We start from the raw sequence: 14,857 nt of genomic DNA, 5'->3' as shown, positions 1-14,857 counted from the left end.
TCAGCAAGCGTGTTTACAGTAAAGCTCGACTCTGGAAAAAAAAACGTGTTCACGTCTCTCCGCCAGTGACACAGACCTGGATTTCTCATTTATGACCAACACAAATTGACTGGAGACGGCCAGGGTTACCAATATAATGCAGCCGGTTTCCTGCCAAGGCATTTAGGAGGCAATAATAAGTCCAGCGTGCGCTCTCAGACTGAACATGGCAAATACCGCAGCACGGTAATCACTCCAATCTCATAGCTTAGACAAAATAATAAGCACTTTTGTTTTCCTTTTTACCTGCTGCTGCGGATAAATATTCGGCTCAAGTCTGCGATTGTGTTTTCTGAAGGGCTCTAAACAAAAGGCGAAAAAAAAAAAAAAGGGGGCGACTCTCGAGTGGAGGAAAGTTAGTTTGGCGGTTGAAAAAAAAAAGTCAAAAATGGAGGTGGGCATAAGTGGGTGTAGTGGAGAAGTCAAGGGAGGGAAAAAAAAAAAAAAAAAAGGGCCTAAATTAAACACATTTGTTTCTGCTCGCACATACCACAAGTCTTATGAAAACAGAGGGCTGATTGTGTTCTCTCTCCAAGTACCCCCCCCCACCCACGCCCTCCTCCTTCCCCCGTCCCCTCCTCTCCTCACCACCACCTAACACCACCCACCCCCTGGTCCTGAGCGACAGACCCTCCCCCCACACACAGCTGCCTGCAGATGCCTCCTGTGTTTGCTCTCCGAGTGTGAGCACAAATCTCCAGGCCTCCGCAGACTTCTGGGCCCTGCCTCATCTCAGCTTTTTACTACCTGACATCGCTATCACACCACTTGTAACCCCACTTTTGCTGCTCGCCCCGGCCCCCCCACCCCACACACACACACCCTGACAGAAATATTTCCACTCGCCTGTGAATCAAACAACAGAAAATATATATATCTAAAGTATTAAAGGTTATATGTGAAGCAGGCGGTTGGACCCCGAGTTACTACCACGACATTCCAGGATTAGTTATGCGCATTGTCAGCAGGCTTCAGGGAGGTCTGGACACGGGCCAGGGCATTTTTTTATACCTGAAACATTTGTAAAAGTCATTGCCTGCGATCCTAAGGCTTTATTTTCATCTTGCTGAACATAGTGATATTGAGTCCTAAATCATGGCCGAGTGAAAGCTTTGGGCCGTAAATTTAGTTCAAGTTCACAACTTGGTTCTCGTCTTACAACTCGTGCAGCTTCGCACAGTCTGGAGTTTTTTCTATGGAATAAAATATTGGTTCACTAAGTTTGTAAAGAGGTTTATAATATACATTTTTAATACTATCCATATAATAATATTGGCTAAAATTGTGAACATCAAGAAGCTGCAAAACTACACTTTTGGAACTTTTCATTGAGCTTTCATAATAAATTTATTTTTATCTTTAGCTGCGCTAGCTTGTGGGCTAATGTAGCAAAACTTCAACTAATGTTAAAAAATGAAATCTCCCAAATCCTACAGTATTTATTGTTTCCCATTAGCTTCAACTAGGTTATAATGTTCAGTTTAAAATGCTTTTTTATTCCTTCTTTAATTTCACAATGTACTAGTAGAAGTATGAGTAGAAGCTAACACGCTAAGCTAACTAGCTTGCTTATGGAAAGAGTGAGTTTAGAGCCCACTTTACTTGTTTATGTCATAATAAAGTTATGATATTTTACAGCAACAAACTTTTAATTTACAAAAGAGTAATTCAAATAAACATAAGTATGAATTAAGGGTAGTACAAACTATTTATCTTTACATGACCAGTTTATTATGGTTTAAATAACAGTGATATTACTTTAGTGTTTTTCATATTTATTAGGAAATTGATCACCCTTATGGATTATAATACTAAGTATTATGTATTTTTATTTCTGTTCCATACTTTAAAAAGTCGTGCTAGCTTGATGCTACAGCTAATATAAGTAACATGTAGCTTATTTTTGCCACTTTGTAGCAAGTTGTTGAATAAATATGAAACTAAGGTAAATATTGTTTTATCTGAAACATTACGTAAACATTTAGCATCCATTTAAAAAAAAAAATTTTTTTAAAAACCCTGAAGACATTTTAGGGACTTTTGGGGGGAAGATCATTGCCTGTAACTTAAACCAGACCACCAAGAACTCAGGGCCGACCATTTCAACGTTTCCAACTCTATATATACAGCTGCTGCTATCTTTCAGTTTCCAATATGATCTAATTAGAATGTCAAGGTGATTATGATCTGGGGCTGCTGTGGATATCGGGTTCCCAGGGACATAGTTTCGGAGAGTCCTCTTACAATTACACTGTACCCAGGAATGCAGCGCTCCGACCATTTACTGTAGGGAGAGAATATTCCTACCCCTCGGTCCAGGGTGTTGAAGAAACAGCATTACCGAAAAGAGAAGAAAAAGTTTTTGCAGCACAACTAAACTTTTTTACAAACGACTCACTGCTGCAAACAATTAACCCGAGAACTGTAAGCTGCCGAGAGTGAGCGAAAGACAAGCGCGAGAGAGAAGGGGGCGCTTATGGAAGGAGTGGGGTGCTTGTGCACAATTACAGCAGGGATTTATGGCCTGAGAAACAATTTATAAATCACAGCGCCTGGGCTAATGTGCTCCAGATTGTCCTCCATGCAGCTGCAATTTTGGTCTGCGTGAAACTGCATAATAAACCTGGCTGGAAGACATGTTTGGGTGGTGGTGCTGGGGCGCAGTTAAGACTTTTGGGGGGTGGGGGGGGGGGCTGACAAGGGTGAAACGCTGGTCTCCAAAAAACTTTGGAAGGTGTTTGGAACAAAGGGCCTCTGGGATTTTTTTTTTTTTCACTACCTGGTGTGAGATTTCGCTCGAGTTACCCCTGGTGTGATAAATAACGACTAAAGCGACGACTAACGTGGATTTTCGTAATGAGCTACGACAAAATGTTGCAAACCGATCCCGGTCATTGTGTGGCCGGTGTGGACGAAGGGATCGGATGTGCCGAGGAAAAAGCAACGGCGCTTTTGTGGCCCACTCAGCCAACTGGCCCTGAACCTTGACCTCTAACCCTTCACCCTGGGGGGCAAACAAAGCTCTGAGTGACATCTGAAACTAGACACTCTGGAAGGGAGAGAGTGTCTGGACCGGGACTCGAATAACCCCCATTAACTCGGCCGAAAAAAAAAAAAAAAAAAGATTTACGAGGTTTTATCCCTCACCTGATCGTGAAGCGATCAAGCGATTAGAGGTGTGAGGCGAGCTTCACCTTGTCGACTGGAGAGTCTCGTGATGCGCACACATGCTCGCAGTTAGTCGGCGTGAAAATGTGTTTCGCAGGAATCGGTTGCGACGGAATTCTCCACGAGATCTGGCGTCGGGGCTATTGTAAACAAAAACAGAGAGCGATGGCGAAAAAAACCTCTGTCGCCCGAAAATGCTAAAAGCCACTGTAGTATTTAAATCGGACAAGGAGGGAGGAAGACTGGGCGAAGCATTCTGTAGCTCAGCTGTGAGGCTCTAAGCCGTTGCCCTAGGGTCTTTGTCCTGCCTTTCAGGGCAAGTCTGAGGTAGTCAAAGACCCTATTCATGACCGGCGCTCCCCCTGCCAACACACCCATACAGCCCCAGTCAAGTCAGCCGAGAGCTATAGAGCCTTCCCATTTCACACGAGAATCAGACCTGCCCCTAAAGCCTGCTTCAGGGATTTCCAATAGCCGGCCCGTCCAGCCCCATGTACAAATCAAACAAAAGGCCTGCTTGGCCTATTCCATGTCATATAAGGCTGATTAGATCCTTCTTCATTTTTTAATGTAGCTACTCTAAATCTGACGCAAGAGTCAGACACGTTTGTAAAGATCGGGCATCTAACTCTGAGGGATTATGTCAGCGGAGGTGTCGGGGCGACCATGCTACCATCCGTCACCATCAACACAGGATCACCTCACGCTTTAAAGCGCAAGCTTCCTGGACCCGAGTTCATCAAATGAAAAAGAGACACAATCACGCTGGTGGTTTCAGGACGAAGGGGAAAGCCCGCGGATGTCTTGTGTCTGAGGAGCACAAGGTCCTCAACCGCAGCCGTTACTGATAACTAATCGAGGGCATTGCCTCATCATTTAAATCCAAGCAGATAAGGTCAGGAAAGAGTGACATCCTAAGGCTGAGAGTTGTTGGGAAAATCAGAAGTTTCTGCTGTTGCGGCTGTTTCCTCTAACAGGATCCACAAGTCTAACGGGGAGATAAAGACGCTACACAATTTTAGAAGACTTGTGCTTTTGGCCTGGCTTTAATCGAATTTGATGCTTCGCAGAACATTGTGACTTCTTAACAAGTACAATTGGTTTATGAGGGTAACTGAGGGAAGTAAAGGCCACCGAGAGGTTAGGTCATTATCTGGGGAAAAGTCAGACGCGAATCTCGTGGGAAATTTGGGACGATTTTGAGTTTGGAAAATTGAGAAATTATTTTTGGTAAATGACAATGTGAATTACCATCGTCGGCCACGTACGTTTACGAAGCTGCAAAATAGTTCTAATAACGATATAGTTGATATAGTCTCGTCTCATGATAGGATGGATCGTCAGTATGTTGGAAAATCTCTATTTCAGTCACGGTGGGATCGTGGTCAGCGCTGTCGGGAATCTGTGTCCCTTCTGTCTGGACTGTATACGTTCTTACAAAATTTCCTAAACTATTTGTTTCCTCCCCTCCCCTCTAAACATTTTTAGGACTATTATTTGCCCCTTAAAAATATTTAAGTAAATATAAAACTTTTTTTTTTATTATAAAAAGTTATTAAATAAAATAAAATATGCATATTAAGCTTAATTTTATACTTTTAGCTCCTATATTTTATCAATAACCACCACTGTATAAAATGTGGCCCTTGAGGAAATTGAATTGGCCCCAGCTGCTGTAACCTGTTCACTGTGTGCCCTGCCTCTCGCCCTAGGAAGATGGGATTAGATCCATCCCCCCCTCATAAATAAAAAGAAATTAATAAATGAATAGATTTATTTATTCCTAACTTCATACAAAGTAAACGGATATTCGTTTGCACCTGTATTCATTTGAGTGAAAACATATAAAAGTAGTAAAGTATAAAGTTTTTACAGTGCACACAAATTTATAAAAGTTACACAAAGATTAGTTTTCACTTGCCTAAAAGTTATTTTCAGGCCTGAATACATGGATAAAATGGATGAATTCATATCCGTTGACTTAAATATAAGTAACGTCAAGACTTTCTACAAACTCCCAGCCACAGCATACATAAGTTTGTTTTAAAACCAAGAAATACAGAAGTAAAATAAACATGATTTGCCTCCGCAAACACTCCCTGTAGCATTTAACTGTCGGTCATAGACTCTATGGATTTTTGGTTTTAATGTAACAAATTGTTACATTATTTGCAACAGTTGTAGCCACAAGGTATCCATACGATCAAATTTATTTTCTTTGAGCAAATACAATAATGTTAATTGGAACCTAACAACTTTTCACCGGGTGCTGGTTACACAGCTCTAATCGGGTTAAAACTCCGTGTGCAGGTGCGACATGTCGACGGGACACGTGTTCGCCGGGGGAACGTGACGGGATGCACCGGGACGAGTCCACGCTTCCATCGCAGGAACAAACTCAGTTGGAAGCAGCCAAAACTGATTTATAACTCCAACGTGAAGAACAGCTGCTCCGCTCGCTCGTCAACTTACCTCGTCCCGGCCTGATCTCTATCTACTTCTTAATTTAGTCTGACCACCGGTGACACATGGACGAGACCAGAACCCCCCTGCGTACGTCCTGAGCTCACCGTATGATACGAGTCGTCGCATCAAGCACGATCTGATAGCCTCCTGCTGTTTTCTGATTGTGGCTGTTAGTCCCTGTGAGTCACAGAATCCCTGAGATAAATAAGTGCCTGAAGGTCTGGACGCGGGCCCACCTCAGGATAACAGGCAGAGGAATAGCTGGACTCAGTATCTGCCCCAGTTAATGCTCCCACCAGCACATCTCGACAATCTTGCCTTCCTCTCTCTCTCTCCCTCTGCTGCTGCCTGCAGAGCGTAAACTGAAAACAGCTGCTGGGAATACCAGACTGATGAAACTCTGTTAAGAGCCTTTTTCTTTCTCTTCCTGCAGCACAATCGCTTTTTATTAGCATGGAGTGAAGTGTTTAGGTACAATTATGGAGGGAAAATATTTCTTTATGTGGACTAAACCACGGTGGTTATAGCGGTGCAGCCCACTTGGCGTTTACTGTCGCCACCACCTTCACCTACCACTACTGTTGCATGTTATTAAGTACTGCATTTATTGGCGGTTTGATTTCTCCATTAGACCTATTAAAGTCAGGCATTTGTCAATTATTGTCAAGGGCGGTCACCTGTTTTTTTTTTTCTCTGCTAAAAACAATCCTGAAGATTTAATAGGTATTATGTTTTCTTTTAAAAATTGTAAAGTTGGGTCGAGAAGTTTGGTTTCAAATAAAAGTCGTGGAGTATTAATACGTTTAACTCTAATGACATTTGCTAAAATACCATGCAACATTGTAAACTATTATTTTAAGGCATAAAAGTAGTTCTTGGAACTTTCAATTTAAACATACATTGAGCAAGGACCTTTTTTTATATATTTAACCCTGAATATGTTCACTAATAATATAACATTGCCTATGAACAGCTATGCTACAATGCCAGTGTTGCTATAGTTATTTATTGATCTTCATAACAAGTCTAAAGTAATGTGTTAAACTAAACTTTAAGTAAGCTAATGTCGTTTTTCACCTTCTGTTGGTTGTTGGCTTATATTAATACTTAATATAAATGGAATTAAGCACTCAGAGACACTTTAGCTGTTAAATATGGAAAAACAATTTAAGCTACATTTAAATAAATAATGTTTAATAGCTATTGTCTTATATGGCTATATCTTCTACATACACCAATTCTGAGTGAATACCTACTGTTTTATTGTCTTTTTGTTCTTTAGTTCCTGTATAAAGACATGGATGTTTATGTGTGTGGAACACAATGCTAGCTGCTTTATCACGACATCTACCAAGGACGGCTTGAACTGAATGAACCTGCATATGGGACCGACTCTACTCACCAGCTACATACCTCAAGAATAGATCCGCTGGATTATTTTAATGAACCCAAGACGGATCCACAATACTACTAACTGTTGTAACCACATTAACATATTATTATCATCCAATTAACGCCAATAGTCAGAATGTACAGTACTTTTTATCCATGGCAACTCATCTACAAAGATCCTCTAAACACAGATGGAATAAATATATTAATTTGAATTATTTTCTTCTTGATATATTTGCTGATCTAATACATATCATCACCGTTGCTACACACATCAATGATGGTCAAATATCCAATGTGTTCATCAATAAATACGGTTTACAAGGGGGGGGAAAGTAACGGATGTGCCGAAGCCCCGAACTGCAAGAGTGGCTCTGTCCAAACGCAGCAAAGGAGAAAAACACATAAATTGATAAAAACACATTTGGACACATATTCATCTCGACACATCAAAGAGATTCATTGATGTCGCTGAACACGAGGAGCGCGGCAACAGAGGGGAGATGTTGGTTATCCCCTTTTTCCTCAAAGGGTGCTGAGATGCTCCTGATGGGCCCCGGCCGCTCGTGAAGCCAGAGAAAAAACTATAAACAGAATGTCTAATGGCGCGCGGGCGGGTGGGTAGGTAGCGAGCTAGCAGGCTAGAGGGTAGCGAGAGGGCTAGACGCCAGCTCAGGCTTTCCGCAGAGACCGGAGAGGGAAGGATCGAGTCTGGGATTGACACCATTTCACACGGATTTACACCAGTTACCATCGGAAGTCTAGTGAATTTTGCAAAACACTGTAATAGGATTCTTTGTTAATAGCAACAGTACTTTGAATTCTACCTGAAATCAACATGTCTTCTTTGATATTACATGTACATTACATGTTTTATCTCAACAGTTTAGTTTTATAAAACATTATCAACATTTTAGCATAAAAAAGTAAGCTTGGAATCATAAGGGTTGTATCGATATTCAACTGCACACTCGATTTTTTGGGGCCTTTTTAATCATATTTTGTTGTAAAACAAACTAAAGAAGTTATGACTTCATGTAAATGACTAGAGCAAAACCACAAATATATCATTGTTCGTACAGTATTGAAATATATCGCAATATAATTTATCATGACACACATTGTATCTTCGTATTCTTGTCAATACACACCCTTAAGAAACAAGTATAATTATTTTTATGACTCTAAATGTTTCTATGCTCTGTCATGAATAAAAACAACCACAATCCAGCTAATATCAAAAAGTATCGTCGCCATAAGCTAGCAGTAGCATACCTGTGGTCACAAGTGATCTTTCGCTAATTGAAGCGAGCCACTAAACTGATGTTTGGCGTGGTAGAAAAAAAGAAAACAACCTATAAACGTAGTCAATAATGTCCAAGTTTGTTGACTCTGCGCTCAAGAGAGAAAATATTTGCGCGCTAACTTTCAGATTACCTGCTGCAGCGGAGCACAACTCGGAGGGTTGTCAGCCCCGGTACACTGTTGCCTCTGTTGAGAAAGCATCCAGCAAGCCTCACCTGAACACCCCCCCCACTCTAGTTCTCTCTAAACCTCACATTCTGAGCACAAGTATGCAGCACGCATGGATGCATTTAAGAACACACACATGCAACCAAGGTGAATGACTGGCTAAGTGAGCGTCCTGATGAAAAGACACCTCCACACAAACAGCCACGGCTTACGCAGGGAGAGGCCCTTTTATTCCCCGGGACAATGTCTATGTTGACTTTTCTTTGTCTGCACATTTTTAAGCACCAAAAGCAACAAAAAGAGTGGAAAAAAAAGAAGTCAGAGAGGCATGCAATCGTAGCCACTGACATGTCCAGGCTTATACAAGCCCTCTATTCATATCTCCGCCGCTAAGAATATTTCTATTCAACAATCATGCTCAGGAGTTTTGAGTGTTCCACTCTTTATTTGATGAAGATATATTTGAGCTGCTAACCTCCCTCTCGCTTACCCGCCATCTTCGCACACACAAGAGGCATTTCGCTGGTGGGTGGCGGGGATGATGTTCTCGCCCCGAGTTACCTAAAAAGTGCTGATGAGGCGAAGTTCAGCTGCACCAATTAAACTTGACACCGGCGTGTCACTACCAGAACAATGATGTGACACGCAGAAACTTGGATTTGTCCAACCAAAAAAAAAAAAAAAAAAGGAAAAAAGAATCAATCACAGAGCGAGAGCAGAAGTCAGTGGAACATCTCTCCAAACATAAAACCTCCTCCTCCTCAGCTCTCGGTGGATTACAGTGGAATGTCAGCTCTGAACAGGCTTTAAATCAGTTATGCTCGGCCCTCGGGGGAACTCTGCACTGATCCCATGTACGCCTGCCTCTCATTGCTCATGATAGGGCTGCCACGACCAAATTTTTAAAAAAAAGTCGGGCCTTAAATTCTTCACGTCGCAGCACATGTTGAAGTGAAATCCCCCTGCCTGGTGACCCCTTGAGCAATCTGTTTTTCAATCTAAAGCGGTTTCCCAACTGAAGGAAGCTCAGGATGTACATACGTTTTAAAATAGACCATAACCACCACACTGCTACTCTTGTTCTAAATCAGATAGAACCTGTGTTTATGGAAAACACATCTCGGCGCCTCCTTCTACCTTTTTGGTCTGTTTGTTTCTTGTCAAAGCATGTGATGACACCAGGCAGCTCCGATACATTTTCTCAGAAAAAAAAAACAAGAGGCGGAGATACACATGACTTTGGATCTGATCACGGTCATGGTTATAGATAACAATATGACATTGAGTTAACTCTATCATTTAGCTACAATTGTATATTATTATTGATCATAACTGAAAGTAAGATTGGAGGTATTTACAAGTTAAAGCTGAGCTAGGTTTAAAAATGTATACAGATTTCTTTTAAGGGGGTAAAGCTAATGAGCGGTTTTGTTTCTCTCTTCAAAATAAAAGCATTCAACTCTGAATCAAAATAATGGAATCTACTGGTTAACAACCTTTTTTTGTCCAGTTGCAATAAAGAAAAAATAAAAATGATGTTTTTCCCCTGATAACATTATTGTTATAAAAAAAAGGTACAAAAGTACTATTAAGAATATTGAAGTGTTTACTCTCAAAACCGTATTTATTGTTAAAATTCCTAATTTCTGATCCAAATACTCAAAAAAAGTTCCCAAAATACGTTTTTTTTGTCAATCTGACACTTTTAAATGTCGTCCTCTAAATGCAACCAACTTCCTGACTACATAACTTATTGACCCCAAACGCACAAGATAGAGGACAGGAAGTTAGATAGCAGACTTCAATGCCGGTCTGAACTTAGACGCCATATCAATGAAGCCGTCAATAATCCCGGAAGTAAAAGTGGTGTAGCAGCGAAGACGCACTTAAAAAACACAGGGTGGGTGAAGCGTGTAATTTAAATGACAACCCCGCACTTAAAAAAGTCATCCGTCACTATCACTACTGCAGTACAAGATACACAAATTAGCCAACAAGCTTTTTTTCTTTTTTTTGTTAGCATGACAACACGTAGTGTGACACCCCGGGGGCCCGGTATTATCTCCTCAACATAAGTGTTCACGATAAATGTTTGGCAAGCGCTCGCGTTGCCTCGACCCGGTTTGACGCGGGTGCATGGTGCTGATAAATATCTCGCCGTTGATCTCACTGCACTGAATTTCATCCACAGGTGTAAACAAACCACAGCCAGAGTGCGAGCCTAAAAAGGTACTAAAGTCAAGCCTCGCCATCGATCAACGTCCGTCCGCCCCCCCCCACCCGTCACACCAGAGCCTGGCGCAATATGGGAGACTCGAAGACGTCCCCCAGAAGTATGCCAACCATTGTCCGCCGCCTTTCTTTCAGACGTGATGATAATTGACATAGTCAGCTCACTCTGTCCCATTGACCTCATTCTTTTTGTACGAAAAAAAAAATCCATAGCCCCCAAATCCTCTGTTGTTTGTTTCACTTTTCTGTTTTTCTTTTTTTTTTGGTGGGGCGGCTAGGAAGTGAGAGGATTTCTTATCAGATAAACTCCAGGCCAGAGCAAGAACAATGACAAGATACCGGGTGAGTGAGGTGACAATCACTCAGGCCAGCAGCTGATTAAATCAAACATATTCCGCTTAAAATAACGAAAAAAACGAAACAAAAGAACATTTTAGAAGATAGAAGAAAACGGTATTTTCTTTCATACAAACAACCTATTGACGACCTCTTGGCAAATATGACTGAGGATTACATGCTAAATAGATTTAAAAGAACGCAATGACAATAGTTTGTGAGTGAAACTGGACAGGGCGAGCTACAAGTTGGTATGTATCGCCTTGTGCGAGCGGAGTAGCCATTTAGTTAATGAGCTCCAATGGAGACCTCCAATGAAGCCATCAAGACTGCTCAGAATAACAATAGTCAACTAACGCCTTTCTAATTGAATGGAAGGTACAGGGAGGAGAGGGGAGCGGGTCTGGAACAGTGAAAAGAAGACAGAAAAAAAGAAAGAGGGGGTGGGGGGGGGGTAGGTAGTCTTTTCAGTCAGATGCCTGCCAGGCCTTAACGAAAGTACTTGTTTTTTTTAAGGGGAGGGTGGGGGTGACAAGGATTGGGGGATGGACGAGCACAGAGAGAAACACAGCTTTCCTGCAGGGATTATTTCAAGGAAGTTTGCATAGTCCCATTTAAAGTGATTTTTAACACTGCTACGACGACTCCAGGTGAACCCCCTCAGAACCCATCGGAGAATCGAGTCAATTTAAGTTTTGAGATAGACCAACTTCCACTTCCGTCCATCACCTTTTTTCTTGAATTAAATAATCTGTTAGCGGGGAACGACCACACGATTTAAAGCGACCGACGGAATCCCTGTACGTCAGCCACACTCACAGCCTTATCTCAGCGGTTTAACAAGTCCCAGGACTACAGCTGTTGGCGACCGGAGGCCAAATGTGGACCGAAACTGTACTTACAAAGTTAATACCGTATCGTCCACCAAAATCAAGAAACTGCTATTAATAAACCGCTAGTAGGAAGTGGTGGCATGCAACGTTATCAACATCCATTCCCGCGCTGTTTCGGGGTTGTTTTTTGATAAGGAATTGCAATAAATTACGCCGGACAAAAAACCCAAATGATGAATGTGTCTGAACTTTGAGCCGAGAGGAGTTGTCAAACGCAACTCTTGTGGAGGGTGGGTGGCAGGGGGCAATTTATATCCCCCCAAAAAAAGAACAAAGAAGTAGTTAGTCTTCCTTTTGAGAGGCCACTCGGAGGGAATATGGCGGTCTGGCAGTGCACAAGGAACTTTTGCACACAGCCAAAGTTTTTTTTTTTTTTTTTTTCTCTTACATTGGAAGTTGCCAAAGCATACAGGAAGGAGAGCGCGGCGGCGGCAGCGTAACACATGCACATGGACACTTACTGTTCTTGCACTCGGAGACAGTGAGTTGTTGGATAGGTATGGGTTGGCCAGGTCGGAGATCATGAGAAAGGGGTAGCCCGGATAGTGAGGGCTCTTAAAGAAGCCTCCATCTTGCTGCCTCCTCAATGCTGCAAACACATAAAGTCATATTTTAATAAACATAAAGTACAAATGAAAGAAATGAAGAGTGTTGTTACCTTCACTGAAGTATTCTCGTGTTTTCTCATAATAACTCTCTGTGTCTGGTCTGGTTTGGGGGCGCCTCTCTGTTTGCTACAAAGACAAGAGTTTTTTGGAGTCAAACTTCTGGCTGTGGGATTCACTCGAGAACCAAATCGAAACTCTCTCTCTCACCTCCGAGTCTGAGGAGCTGCTGTTGTTTTCCGACTCGTTGACCAGCGACGACTTCACATCATCCAGGTCCCTCTCCGCGGACACGTTCTCCGAGATCTTCTCCTCCTGCTCGCCCTCGTCTTTGAACGAGATCATCTCATCGTTGGCCCCCAAATCATCCCCGCCACCTCCGTTTAACTGTGGCATGTTTGCACGAGAAATAATAATAAAAAAAACAAAAAAAAAAACAAGGGATCGTACGAATGAAGAAGTGGAAAAAAAAAAGAAGCGGCGCAGCAACAACCGACTTTTCTACTATCAGATGGTGCTGCAAAGATCTAACTACAGGAGTTCATTTTCCTCTTCTCATCCTCGGAGCACGTCCATGTCGCAATAATCCACAACAAAAGAAGAAGAAGAAGAAGAGAAGAAGAAAAAAAATGCGCAAAAAAACTTGTCAAAGTTTGCGCTCCGCTCGTGCGCTGTGGGCTCCTTGGACTGGAATCCTTCAAGAGCCGAACCCGGTCAACAAGATCTCACCCAAACGTATCCATAAAACAACAATAACAACAAAAAAAAACGAGGAAACAAAAGGCGACTTGTGTCAACTTGTTTCCCAAAAAAAAAAGAAGTTCTCGCCGCGTTTGTTCCTGGAGCGTGAGAGTGGTGGGAGCGGGTGTTCAGCTGAGGGTGGTCGCTGCTGTTTCCCTCCACATCGCTGCCGGGGAATGCGCCCTGAAAACTAGTTGCTTGTTCAAGTGGAAGAGAAAAAAAAAAGCTCGTCCGTCTGTAGAGGAGGAGTTAAAACCGACACTTGATCCAGCAGCAGCGTGTACACTCACCCAACACACACCCCCCCTCACACACACACACACACACACACATGCGTCTAAAACACACACACACACATATACTAAAAACATAAGTTTATTAAACAAATGTTCAACTCACTTCTTTAGGTCAGTTTACAAGTAGTTCAACATACATTAAATGAAGTGTATTTATGTATAATTTATGTTAAGTTGAGCACCCGAGACAGAAGTGTTCTTTGCTCAAGTCAAATTTGGAATTATTATTAACTGTAAATATATTTTGTTTAAAGGTCCACATTTGATCCAGGACTCCTAGGATGGCAGCAACACAATAGAAGAGAAGGACAAAAAAAGTTAAATAAAAAGATACATATAATTGAATATCACACAAAAATATATATAAAAATAACTATATATATATATATATATATATATATATTCTTGATGTAGCAGGGGAAAAAAACTTTATATTTACCTTTATATACTGTATATATATATATATATATATATATATATATATATTTATGTATATATTTTTTGTGTGATATTCAATTATATGTATCTTTTTATTTAACTTTTTTTTTTCCTTCTCTTCTATATATATATTTCTTTAATTAACAGGACAAAAATAAAACTTTTTTGTGTAACAGTCCACATTTGATCCAGGACTCCTAGTAAGTAAGTAAGTAAGTAAGTCATTTTATTTGTATAGCGCTTTTCCAGACCAGGGTCACAAAGCGCTTAATCAATCAGAACAATATTCAATAAAGTATATACTTTAAAGATCAAGATAAAACTGATAACACAACAGGAGTTCCAGAAAGAAAACAAAGTGAAATAATAAGATAAATACAATAGAATTGTACACAAAAACATTAAAAAATTAATAATATTTAAAATTTATATATTTATAATAATATAATTAAATAATATATAGTTATTTAATTAACAGGACAAATATAGAACTGCAGCTAAAAACAAATAATTGAGATTAAAGATGTTGAACATGAAAATCAACAAGAATATATTCAAAGAACAACTTATGACAAACACTATTAATCAACAAGGCAGCAACACAATATAAAATGAACACAAAAAATTATATTATGTGATTTTCTTAATTAAATTTTGACAAAATTTGTGTATATATTTTTTTGTTAACGCAACAGCATAAACCTGATGGTTTTAAACAACTAACTAAGATAAAAGATGTTTAATAAAAATTTAAAAAAAACACTGGTTATTAACAAGG

General features: G+C 40.8%; 1 protein-coding gene across 2 annotated transcripts in view; it reads right to left on the bottom strand.

The window, feature by feature from the left end:
• tcf7l1b (transcription factor 7 like 1b) overlaps positions 1-13,620 on the bottom strand; it is a 36,625-nt gene extending 23,005 nt beyond the window's left edge. For both annotated transcript variants that reach the window (XM_087794821.1, XM_087794828.1), the window contains exons 1-3: positions 12,815-13,620; positions 12,658-12,733; positions 12,461-12,588 (exon numbers count right to left, since the gene is read on the bottom strand). In XM_087794821.1, coding sequence (XP_087650947.1) covers positions 12,461-12,588; positions 12,658-12,733; positions 12,815-13,000 — 390 coding nt within the window. In that variant the 5' untranslated portion in view covers positions 13,001-13,620. The remainder of the gene's footprint in view (positions 1-12,460; positions 12,589-12,657; positions 12,734-12,814) is intronic.
• Between the last annotated feature and the right edge of the window lie 1,237 nt (positions 13,621-14,857).

This window comes from Callionymus lyra, chromosome 1 (assembly GCF_982586985.1).
Source record: "Callionymus lyra chromosome 1, fCalLyr1.hap1.1, whole genome shotgun sequence".
NCBI lineage: Eukaryota > Metazoa > Chordata > Actinopteri > Syngnathiformes > Callionymidae > Callionymus > Callionymus lyra.
Note: the sequence above shows the minus strand (reverse complement) of the source record. Positions and strands in the feature narration are given on the sequence as shown.